This window comes from Vigna unguiculata, chromosome 9 (genome assembly GCF_004118075.2).
Source record: "Vigna unguiculata cultivar IT97K-499-35 chromosome 9, ASM411807v1, whole genome shotgun sequence".
Taxonomy (NCBI): domain Eukaryota; kingdom Viridiplantae; phylum Streptophyta; class Magnoliopsida; order Fabales; family Fabaceae; genus Vigna; species Vigna unguiculata.
Genome location: NC_040287.1, coordinates 5,714,721 through 5,726,074, shown reverse-complemented (window position 1 = coordinate 5,726,074; position 11,354 = coordinate 5,714,721). Strand labels below are relative to the sequence as shown.

The 11,354-nt window shown below is 36.4% G+C and overlaps 2 protein-coding genes across 4 annotated transcripts; one reads left to right on the top strand and one right to left on the bottom strand.

The window, feature by feature from the left end:
- Positions 1–334: 334 nt before the first annotated feature.
- LOC114164763 (cyclic nucleotide-gated ion channel 17) lies at positions 335–7,307 on the top strand. Of its 2 annotated transcripts, none has more exons than XM_028049522.1 (7): positions 335–618; positions 830–1,393; positions 2,015–2,227; positions 2,419–2,720; positions 5,297–5,408; positions 5,691–5,927; positions 6,304–7,307. In XM_028049522.1, the coding sequence occupies exons 2-7, from the start codon at positions 839–841 to the stop codon at positions 7,018–7,020; spliced, it is 2,136 nt and encodes a 711-aa protein (XP_027905323.1). In that variant the 5' UTR covers positions 335–618; positions 830–838; the 3' UTR covers positions 7,021–7,307. The 2 variants fall into 2 exon arrangements, with proteins under 2 accessions (XP_027905323.1, XP_027905322.1); XM_028049521.1 differs by having other exon boundaries at positions 336–618; positions 868–1,393.
- Positions 7,308–7,429: 122 nt separating this feature from the next.
- On the bottom strand, positions 7,430–11,069 carry LOC114164764 (preprotein translocase subunit SECY, chloroplastic). Of its 2 annotated transcripts, none has more exons than XM_028049523.1 (8): positions 10,846–11,069; positions 10,195–10,352; positions 9,710–10,095; positions 9,239–9,538; positions 9,070–9,159; positions 8,804–8,927; positions 8,164–8,327; positions 7,430–7,915 (listed from the first exon to the last, which is right to left on the bottom strand). In XM_028049523.1, exons 1-8 carry the CDS (start codon positions 11,010–11,012, stop codon positions 7,691–7,693), a joined length of 1,614 nt encoding a protein of 537 aa, XP_027905324.1. In that variant the 5' UTR covers positions 11,013–11,069; the 3' UTR covers positions 7,430–7,690. The 2 variants fall into 2 exon arrangements, with proteins under 2 accessions (XP_027905324.1, XP_027905325.1); XM_028049524.1 differs by having other exon boundaries at positions 10,195–10,349.
- Between the last annotated feature and the right edge of the window lie 285 nt (positions 11,070–11,354).

The window sequence follows — 11,354 nt, the reverse complement described above, 5'->3', positions numbered from 1 at the left end:
TGAAATATGGTTTTATCATGTAATGGTATGAGCTGTGAATACAAATAATATAAATATTTTAATGCATATATTTCAATAATTAAGATCATGTTTTAATTTGACAAACACAACAATAAGAAAAAAAAGACTAAAAATAATATATTCCATTTTTTAAATGCCCAACTTAATAATTAAAATAACAAATATTCATATATTAATCACTTTATACTTATTTAAGCTATAAAATTATCCATTTTAATAGCTATTATTTATGAACCAAAATTGCACCACTTGGTTCAAAATTCACTTAAAGGCGACTTCACCTTAGACAAAGCCTATTTTACCGGGTCGGGTTTGTCGACGGAATTCAGTGGATGTGACTGTTTGGACTAACTTATCAGTGACAGCTACGACGACGACGTTTGGTCTCCGCATTATTAATACGTTTCTTTACCAACGTTAAAGCTCTAGTCAACAATTGTTGACTAAAATTGTCGATTGAAGTCTGAATTTGCGGTTTCAGTGAAAGATCCCACTCTGTTGAACCTCTGATTCTGATTCTGATTCATGTTAGGGCTTTAAAGGATACAATTGCAGCTTCTTCTTTCCCATGGAATTGAAAAAGGGAAAGCTTGTCAGGTATCTTAATTTGTTACGACTCCATCGATTGATTGCTAGAGCTTCAAGCTTCCTCCACGAATTCCTTTCTAATGCGTGAATTTTAACTGAAGATTTTCATTTCTTTTTACTTATTCATTTGGCCCCTGCTCCGTACTGTTCAAATTCATTCATTCACTGCAAATGAATCTATTTTGTTTCTTGAACAGTTTTATTTTTCCTTTCATTTCAGAACATTGTGATGTGTGTTCTAAGAGTTTACAATTTTAGGTTCTACTCGGATGGCAAAAAGCATAAAAAACCAGTGTGGGGAGCTTCTGAGCCTCCAGCGCTTAAACCTAGCAATTTGCTGCCATTGGGGAAAAATAGAATTGTTGAAACATTTAGAATTAGCGGATCGAAGGTATTCCCGGAGGACCACGAGCCGTGGCGTAAAAGAATTCTTGACCCTGGTAGTGAGATTGTGTTGAAATGGAACCGGGTCTTCATAGTTTCATGCTTGGTGGCTCTTTTTGTTGATCCACTGTACTTTTATTTGCCTAGTGTGACAGAAAGTACAGCGTCTTCATGTGTAAGGACAGACCTAACATTGCGCATTGTTGTGACCTTTCTGCGCACTATTGCGGACCTCTTTTATCTGTTGCACCTGATAATTAAGTTCAGGACCGCATATGTGGCTCCAAGCTCACGGGTATTTGGCAGGGGAGAACTTGTCATGGACCCAAGGAAGATTGCAAGAAGATATTTTAGATCTGATTTCTTCATTGATTTTATTGCTACACTCCCTCTACCCCAGGTGTGTTGTTCTAGTGTGGCACTACTTGATCTTTTACACCGTATAACTTTGTTGCAAACTTCTCTCGCTGTTGATTTTGATTTGTGCCATAGAAATGGAGATAGAGATAATCGAGGAAAATATGTAATCGAAAAATCATCTTTGCGGTAAATGTACTAGTTTCTCGGTTCATTGTAAATTTCTAATTTTGGGCATGCTACGATGTCCACTATATTACAATAATGTAATGAATAAAGCTAACTGTATTGGAGATACTCCCTTTTCCATTCTGGACCAATGTACAAAACTAATGTCATGAATCATTGAGCAGGTTGGTCACTGAAAGGCTTCTTTCTGATCTTCCATCACTTGACCACTTTAGGTGGCCCATTTTTTGTAAACTAAGATCTAGATCTTATATTGTTACTTAAATTGATGGATGCATATACGCCTCTAGAATGAACTTTAATGGAAAGAGTCTAAAACATGGTATACTAAGATGATGTGTGCAATTTGAGGCCAGTGTGTGATATTGCAAATACTTAAGTTACATAATCAGAGCAGTTTAGTTGGTTTAAATTTTGAAGTATTCTGCAGGTGAGGTATGTAGATAATAGCTTATTGAACTTTTTTCTCTTTCAGATGGTCATCTGGTTTATTATCCCAGCAACCAGAAGCCCTCAGACTGATCACAAGAATAATGCGCTTGCATTGATTGTTTTGCTCCAATATGTTCCAAGATTATATTTGATTTTTCCATTAAGTTCTCAAATAATCAAAGCAACAGGAGTGGTTACGAAGACTGCTTGGGCAGGAGCTGCATATAACTTGCTGCTGTATATGTTAGCTAGCCACGTATGAAGTTTTGATTGGTTTGATGATTCAATTTTTAAATTCTTTCTCTCTCTCTCACACACACACACACACACACACACACACACAGCTACACCACATCTGAACTCTTTGAAGATTGAGTCATATTGACTTAAGTCTAGTTTTCTGCTATATGAAATTAACAGTATATGTTTCCATTTTTGTTGTTGCAGGTTTTAGGGGCATCTTGGTATCTTCTATCTGTGGACCGATACACTACTTGTTTGAAATCCTTTTGCAAAAAGGAACAAAATCCTGAAAATTGCTTTGGCTACCTGGACTGCAGTTCTTTGAATGTTGATCTGCGCAAGTTATGGGCAAATAGTACAAATGTGTTTAGCAGCTGTGATCCCAGTAATAAGGATATTAATTTCAAGTTTGGAATATTTGAAAATGCAGTAAAGAAACATGTTGTTTCTTCAGCCTTTATTCCAAAATACCTTTATTGTTTATGGTGGGGACTGCAACAATTAAGGTATGACTTGTATATCCATGAGTACCAAAAATTAATTTTATAATTGGTGCATCTGATTAATTAATGTTTTGTTGAATTAGTTCACCTTGAGATTTACTTTATTTCAAGATGATGCTGACTGCAATGCTAGCGTAAAACTTATAAGGTTTAAGATGGAGAAGAAGAGGAAAGAGATTATCAGTACTCTAAACAATGTGAAATTATTTCATATTCATGTTAAATTAAATGTGATAGATGTGTTTTATGGTCCAAAGCTCTACTTTAGGGATTGATGTAGCCCCTTGATATGGTTCTGGGCCAATTGGTAAAGGATATACTGAAGGAATAGATCCAGATACTGGACTTGTAACTAAAAGTGCTCACAATATGGAATGTCCATTCTGTGAAGAAGTAAGAATTGCAGTTGACTAGCAGGGTAAGTGGCACATGATAGCAATTGGGTCTTTAAGAGGTGGGCATGGGAGTTGGGTAAATGAACATTGTGGTTTGTTTGGCATATAGCTGGGTATGGATTATTTTTATTTTTTTTGGAGTTGCTCAGGCTCTGATCTTTCTTTCATCACTGTAAAAGCTCATTGAGCTCTCCTTTTAGTCTAATAGACCCTTTTTGAAACTGAATTCAATGTGAATTTTTGTCACACCACCAATGTTGTCAAACTTGAGAATCATACGAGAATTGGAAAGGGAGATAAAAAATAGAAGCTTGAAGATTGTAACTTGACTCTTAAGAGTTATGAGTATACAAAAAATTATATTCATATACATGTGCATGCATTAAGAATAATATATATGACAAAAATAGCTCATAATAAGTCTCAAGTAGTAAGATCCAATGCATAACACAACTAAGAATAGATTGACAATTCATAGAACTAGTCATAAATAAAACGACTAATAAATTCATAGATGTTTAATGCAAACAAACTATCCAAGGTATTCATATTAAAAGTAGGATAGTCAGCCTGCTCCACTTATCTTCATTTTCATTATTAGCAATTGGAGGAACCTCCAAATCATCCATAGGTGCAGCAGTACCACCACCACTAGCATCTTCATCTACTCCAACTTCAACTGAGATGTCTTCATTTGAAGCATCTAAAGTTAAATTTGCTACATTCTCCTCTATAGTCCATTCATCATCAAAAGCAAGATCACCAATGCTATAGTAATTAGTTTTCCTAACTTCCTTCTTGTTCAATCTTGAATTGGCCATCACAAATGCCATATCATTCATGGTCTTTTGCTGTAAATGATTTCTTTTCTTGGTGTGAACCAAAATAATCATAAAATTAATTAACACATCATACTAGCCTACTAGATGGTATAGGTAAATAATTATAAATCAATTTATAATCTGAATTCTTACCCTCTCAAAAGCACTCCAATTACACTCACAACCGGATGATCTACAAGTCAAACTCAATACTCTAATAGCAAACCTTTGTAATTTTTGATGTTGATCACCATATGATTCCCACCATTCTGCTGGAGTTTTGGTTGAGTGCATGTTGACCAAAAAAAAAATCCAAATATGCACTTGAAACTTTTAATCAGCATCATTCTTACTAAACTCATTAGTCTCTCCCACCAACCTGTCTAAACAATCATATATTCCACGCTTCACAGAATAGAGAACTCCAGCAAGAATGGAAAGTACAACAACAGAAGTGAGTGGAATAGCAAGAGAAGTGATCAGAACAGGCAGTGAGTGTGAGTGGAACAGAGAGCAGCCAAAACAGCATTGTGAAGGTGATGCCAGCAATCCTGAAGGAAATACTGATGACGGTGGTTGTGACTCACGAGTGTTGGGATGCTATTGACAATGAAGGTTAGCGTTAGTGCTTCAATGGTTGTCGGTGATGGCAGTGATGTATGCTCAACAGCAGCAATGTCAAGAGGCGCATGCACCGTTGACTCATGGGTCTCCTTCATTTCTGATTTGTGATGGGAACCCTAGCGGAGCATAAAGGTCATGAGTGTTGAGCTTTGTTTTTGGGTCTGGTCAGGTCAATTTTTAGACAACAATGGGCTGTCAAACCCTAGCTTCACAAGATGGGAAGGATTCACGCAGTGCAAATCCCTCAACTTGACAAGTATCATCTCAATGTGGCAGTGATTCGTACCTCACCTGATTCAGCATCCACGTCAGCTCGTGAAGTTTTCCGTACTTGCAGGATTGACACTATTAATAGTTAATATTATGGGACTTAGTTTTTTCTCAATACTAATGATTGAGGCCTGACTCATCCTTACAAATCTGGCATATAAAGTGATAGAAGCCTAAGCTTTATAAGCTCTTATAAGACGCTATCTCTTTACAAGCCTAAACTGTCTTGATAAGATCATGTAAGATCTTATCAGATCCATCTAGGTCTAACAATTAAGTTGGTAATGCGATGAGAAATGCACTTATACGTAATGGATAAGCATAAAATAACTATAAGATGTGCTAAACTTGAGTAGAGTCTGAAATTGTATGTAGCACTGGCAGGGAGTTTGTTATGTCTTAATTTTAATATTGTAGAGATAAATGATAGTTTTTTGGTGCTCATTTTCTTATTCTTTTTTTGTTGCAGTTCTTATGGGCAAAACCTAGAAACTAGCACGTTTATTGGGGAAACATCATTCGCCATTGTCATTGCCATCTTAGGCCTTGTACTATTTTCCCATTTGATTGGGAACATGCAGGTATTTGCATATAATTTGTTTTCAGTGTACAAATAATTAAAATCTAAATTATCAAGAATTTAAACAAACGTCACTTGTTACCTATTTCAGGTATAGAGTGGAGAATTAAATTTTCTAGAATTTTTTGAACATGATTTTTTATCAAAGGGATATATGTGCTACACAAGGCCAAATGAGCTGTTAGACTTGATCAGAATAATCTACTATACTAATATAATACAGTGTTTAGTTTTGTTTTTTTTGTTTAATTTGATTCTGCATTGAGGTTTTTTCTTTGGCTAGACATATTTGCAATCTATCACTATAAGGCTTGAGGAGTGGAGGCTTAAGCGAAGAGACACAGAAGAGTGGATGAAGCATCGCCAACTCCCTGAAGATTTGAGAAGTCGTGTTAGACGATTTGTTCAATATAAATGGCTTGCTACTCGTGGAGTTGATGAGGAAACCATTCTACGTGCATTACCTGCTGATCTTCGCCGTGATATTCAAAGGCACCTTTGCTTAGACCTTGTTAGAAGAGTACGATTTCTGCTGACTGTTTCAGTTCTCTACAAATCTTTCTGTGCTCATGTCCACAATTTGAAACTTAATATAGACCATACTTCCAGTTCTATCACAACATCGTATTTTTGGATTTCCTTTAGTAGGAGCTGTAATGCCTAAATTTTCACAAAATGCTTTACTGTATTGAAGATTTACGCATTGGGTACATCTTTACTGTATCTTCTTGTGTCTGAGTTTGACATTAGCAAGTGGGGCTTCTTTTTGTAGGATAAAATAGAAGTTGGATTGGGAGATTGATTCTCATTGATGCCAATGAACGTAGAATGTTAATAAGCATAAACATTTATACGCTATTATACGTATTTAAACAAATTCCTTTCTTCGTTTTCAGGTTCCCTTCTTCTCACAGATGGATGATCAGCTTCTGGATGCAATATGTGAGCGGCTGGTATCGTCTCTGAGCACTCAAGGCACTTACATTGTTCGTGAGGGTGACCCCGTGACTGAAATGCTTTTTATCATTAGAGGTAGATTGGATAGTTGTACTACCAATGGTGGCCGTACTGGTTTCTTCAACTCAATCATATTGAGACCTGGAGATTTTTGTGGCGAGGAGCTACTTTCTTGGGCTTTACTACCAAAATCAACTATTAATTTACCTTCGTCAACCAGGACAGTTAAAGCCATAAGTGAGGTCGAGGCTTTTGCTCTTCGAGCTGAAGACCTCAAGTTTGTTGCCAATCAATTTAGGCGCCTTCACAGTAAGAAGCTGCAGCACACTTTTCGATTTTATTCCCACCATTGGAGGACTTGGGCAGCCTGCTTTATACAGGCTGCTTGGCGGCGATATAAGAAAAGGATATCTATGAAAGACCTCGGTTTGAGGGAATCCATTCCTTCAGATGAGACAGTAGCTAGTGAGAGAGAACAGGAGGACTATTCTGCCAGTTCAAATTCAACTCAGGCGAAATTGAACCTTGGGGCAACAATTCTTGCTTCGAGATTTGCTGCTAATACACGAAGAGGAGCCTTGAAGATTAAGGATGACATGCCCAAGTTACCAAAGCCCGAAGAACCCGACTTTTCCGCTGAAGCCGATGATGATTAGTTACACTTAGTCAAATGACATTTGTTTTCAGATTCAGTTGCAACCTACATATTTCAGTGTGGATAATGAATCAGTAGGTTACAAATCCGGCATATCCCTCTGCATAAAGACCCTTGCTGCTAGTTGATGATGTATTTTAGTGAGAAAGATACAAAGGGGGGGGCGGTGGGTGTAAGTTTATACTCAGCGAATGGCTGTAATGTAATGTATATTACTCAGTTCTGTGTAATCTGACATGTAATTTTCATCTGAGTAAGCTGATTAATATTGTGCAAGTATGCATCAAACTCTGTTTGATGTTCCTAATAGTTAAAAGGGTGAAAAAAAGGGGCACAGTTAAATCGTTCTCTTGCATTTTGAATGATACTCGTTGCCCTTAATTTGTCGACCTGATTGCGTGGTAATGGAATGCCAATAATAACGTTAATAAAATTGCAACAAATGATGACCGGTTGCTACATGTTACACAGAACCACCAAACCGGATTAATTTTTCGAGCAATCATTCTAACTATAAATAAAGCAAATGGCTGCTCTACAGCGTTATTTACAGGCCGATATAAAATGTAAAGTTACACACTGTTGTACGACGGGTGGCTTTTAGCAGCATTTCCTCTGGGGAGAATCATGTGGCAGAATTTTTTTAGTTTTGTAAATAATCCTTTTAGCTGTCAATATTTATCAAAATCATAGAACTCTATGTTCTTGTACTTTTGAGATATAATCTCAGCTTGAACTTTTCTTGCCGTGTCTGTTGCACAACCAACAAGAATAAGAACAGAAGTTCCTGCAAATCCCCGAAATGCAGTCAAGTGAGTGATCTGTTCTACAACTGCTGGACCAGCAGCCAAGATAGCCAAAAATGTTGAACCCAGAACTGATATTCTACTAAGAACCTGCACCAAGGAGAAAGCCAATGGTCACTTGATTTGAGTTCAATGTAGAATGTTCATTGAATTTTCAAAACCTAAAACCTGTTTCACTCGTTTACAAAAAGATATCACAATCCTGACAGTTTTGAACTTTCATCAAATCAGCCAGCATACTAGCGTTTATTGGTATATAATATATTTTTAAGAGAACAAAGACAGGTTATAATCAAAAGGAAATCGTATAATGCAAAACTAGAAAAGGAAGAAATTACTGTTTTGATAAATGTAGCTGTACTTCTGCCTGGTCTGACAAGTGGAATTGAAGCACCTTGTCGTTTCAGTTGTTCACTCACATCATCAGGGTCCAATTGTAGGAAAGTGTAATAATAGTTGAAGAAGGCTATCAAAAGTATGTTGAACGGAAGATAGAAGGAACCTACAAATATCCAGTTAAGTAAAAAACATCAATTTATAAAGAAACAACTTTTAACGACAATAAAGCATAAATGAAATTCATTTCAACAGTGTATGGCAACAACAATGCCAGTGTTTGCATTATATATTGTCAAATACACAAGATCAACACGGAATGTCAGCGGAAGGCATTTCATGAACCATTACTAATATTATATAGTGTAGTGACAAGAGAACAGTGATTGAGAGAGTCTATAGAGGGGAAACACAGCTGTAAGTGAATATCTTATAAATAGGAGCAAAAGGGGTGGTGGTACTTAGACAATTAAGAACTGACTCAGAAGTTGCTACGAGAGGAGAGGTCTCTCCAATACCTCATTTATTTCATGGTTGCACCGACCAATAGACACTTTACAATAAAGACTCATTGCCTTATTTTTTCTTCAAAATCATTCCATCATATCAGTTGAAACCTATCATGAAGAAACAACCAGTTACCTCCTGGATTTAGTGCCACCGCAGCCTTCTTTAAAGCAGTTAAACCAGTGAAGCGTGCTAAAGTACCAGGAAGAGCTAATGACGACGTAGAGAAGATGATAGGCATTACTCCAGAGCTATTTACCTGACAGTAGAAGATTTACATACTCAAATTTGATGTTGGATGAAACAAATTCCATGAATAGTTAAAATACATGAAATGAATGGATGGAAGAGACAACTTTAACAAAAGATAAAACTAGAAATTGGTGAAATGGAGAGAGAACCTTAAAGGGTAGGTAAGCAGACTTTTCAAGTCCAGTACTTTTGCTGGCGTATCTAGAAGCATAGTTAATAGGGATTTTTCTCTCTGCTTCCTGAAAGCCATTGTTTGAGATCAACTTCTCTTCACTGATTCAAATAGATCTCTATTATATCTATGAGAATGGTATTTACCTGAACATAAACGATACCAACCACCAAAAACACGAAAGACACGATAATGGTAGCAAGTCCAACATAGTTAGCATCATTAAATGCTTGTGCAATTGTCCTACCAAAAGAAGCTGGCAAGTAGGATATAATGTTTGTGAATATCAAAAGAGAAGTACCATTCCCAAGTTTTAGGTCTGTAATTCGTTCCCCAATATATGTTGTAAACACAGAGCCAAGAGTCAATAAGATTACAGAAGAAATAACCCACTCCACAGAAAAGTCATTGACATAGGGACGTAGGTAAAGAACTTGGCCGATTGCCTGTAGTGAAAAAGAGAAACAAACACAAAAATTCAGAGAAAACTCAATTAGCAATAAGCACTTCCAACATACACTTACATTCCTTTTTCATTTTGCAAAAAAGTTAGTGCACAACATAAGTAACTTTTTTGCAAAAGAAATTGCCCAAACAAAACTTCACAAATTGCTGACCTGCACAATGGCAAATCCGACTGAAGCATATCGAGTGTACTGCAGAATTTTCTTTCTTCCAGCCTCACCTTCTCTCTTTTGAAGATCTTGCAATTTAGGATATATTTGTGCAAGAAGCTGGAAAACAATCTGTGCATTGATGAAGGGAACAATACCAAGGGAGCATACCCCAAGTCTACCAATACCACCACCAGAAAACGAGTCCAAAGTGCTTAGCAAACTGTTCTGATCTAAATTTCCAACAAAAGCATCCCTATTAACTCCACCTAGGGGTATGTAAACTCCGAGCCGTGACAAGGCAAGAAGCCCTAAAAGTTTGAGAAACTTCCCTGGAAGTGGACCTTTAAAAAAGTCACCAAAGTCTATTGAACTATCCTCTATTGCAGCTGCAATGCCAAAATAAATAATCAATTGAACAATCCTCTATTGCTCAGAGATAAAAAACACATAATTCAGGTTCAATAAGATACAGAGAAAAATGTCACCTGCCACCCCTTGTGAGTTGTTAGGTTTTCCCTTTTCTGTACTTGAAGTACTCTCAAACGGTTGTGTAAACAAGCACAACAGATTTTCCCAGGTAGAATTCAAAGCAGAAGGTAAATCTGAGTTGATACCCAAGGGATCAAAATGTGCTTCATCACTGCTGCAGAGTTTGAAACAAAATAATTACAACCAACAACAAGGCGGAAGAAAGGCAAATGATTGTAGATTTCTCTAAAACTGAGTAGAACTAGAAGACACAATTGAATTGACCAATGATCACATTCACAATCACTACAGTCTTTGGTCCAAGAAACATCAAATGCCTAATTCATTGAGTGGAGCGGAAAGTTCACACGTGCTAGTAACATCCCCCACCACTGGCTTTCTCTACTCCAAAAGTTACAATAACGAAGAAGCATGTTGATAGAGGTATAAACAACTAGTGTACTTCTGAACCAAAAACAGATAATGACGCAATTCTATCAAAAAGGAAACAAATTAAGGAGCCCTATTGTTAAAGTTTGTGTTTTGAAGAGTTCCCATTGTAGAAGAAATAATTGGAATGAAAATTTGGTGAAGGGATTCAAACCCATTATCAGTGTTTGAGCATAAAAACAAATAAGAATGAAAAGTGGGTAGAAGCAGTTGTGTACCTTGTTGAGAGATGAGGAGTTTTCCATGAATGAGTGGGTGTTCTTTGGACAGAGAAACTGGCTTGGCAAATGGATGTTTTCAATGGTTTAAAAGGTTTTGGTTTGAAACGATTAAGCCAGAAATTGAGGGGAGAAGAACATGAAGCTTCCCTAACAGTTATCAACATTATTATCCACAAACTCTCTTCACTTCGCCAACGCTACAAAACTAACCGAATCTCGTAACAAAAATAAATATCAACACCCCTATTAAAAAATTAAATAAAAATAAATAATCAATTTCCTTCCATCAATTTATTCCTACAAACAATGAAAGATCTTATTTAATCCCTAAATATTTAAAATAAAAAAGTCTTTTAATGTCTTATTCTTAAATTTGGTAGGATTATTTTGCTGTAAAAATAATTCTAAAAATTCATTTGACACTAAATCAATAATTGTTTTATTATTAAGCTATAGTATTTAGGGATGAATTTTGTACTTTTTACAGATTTAGGAATTAAATTAAA

Coding starts and splice junctions, on each gene's coding strand:
- LOC114164763 (XM_028049522.1), top strand. CDS start 839: ATGTGTGTTCTAAGAGTTTACAATTTTAGGTTCTACTCGGATGGCAAA. Junction 2,228..2,418: donor TGTATATGTTAGCTAGCCAC/GTATGAAGTTTT, acceptor TTGTTGTTGCAG/GTTTTAGGGGCATCTTGGTA. Junction 2,721..5,296: donor TGGGGACTGCAACAATTAAG/GTATGACTTGTA, acceptor TTTTTGTTGCAG/TTCTTATGGGCAAAACCTAG.
- LOC114164764 (XM_028049523.1), bottom strand. CDS start 11,012: ATGTTGATAACTGTTAGGGAAGCTTCATGTTCTTCTCCCCTCAATTTC. Junction 9,539..9,709: donor TCGGATTTGCCATTGTGCAG/GTCAGCAATTTG, acceptor TTTTCACTACAG/GCAATCGGCCAAGTTCTTTA. Junction 7,916..8,163: donor CAGCTACATTTATCAAAACA/GTAATTTCTTCC, acceptor TCCTTGGTGCAG/GTTCTTAGTAGAATATCAGT.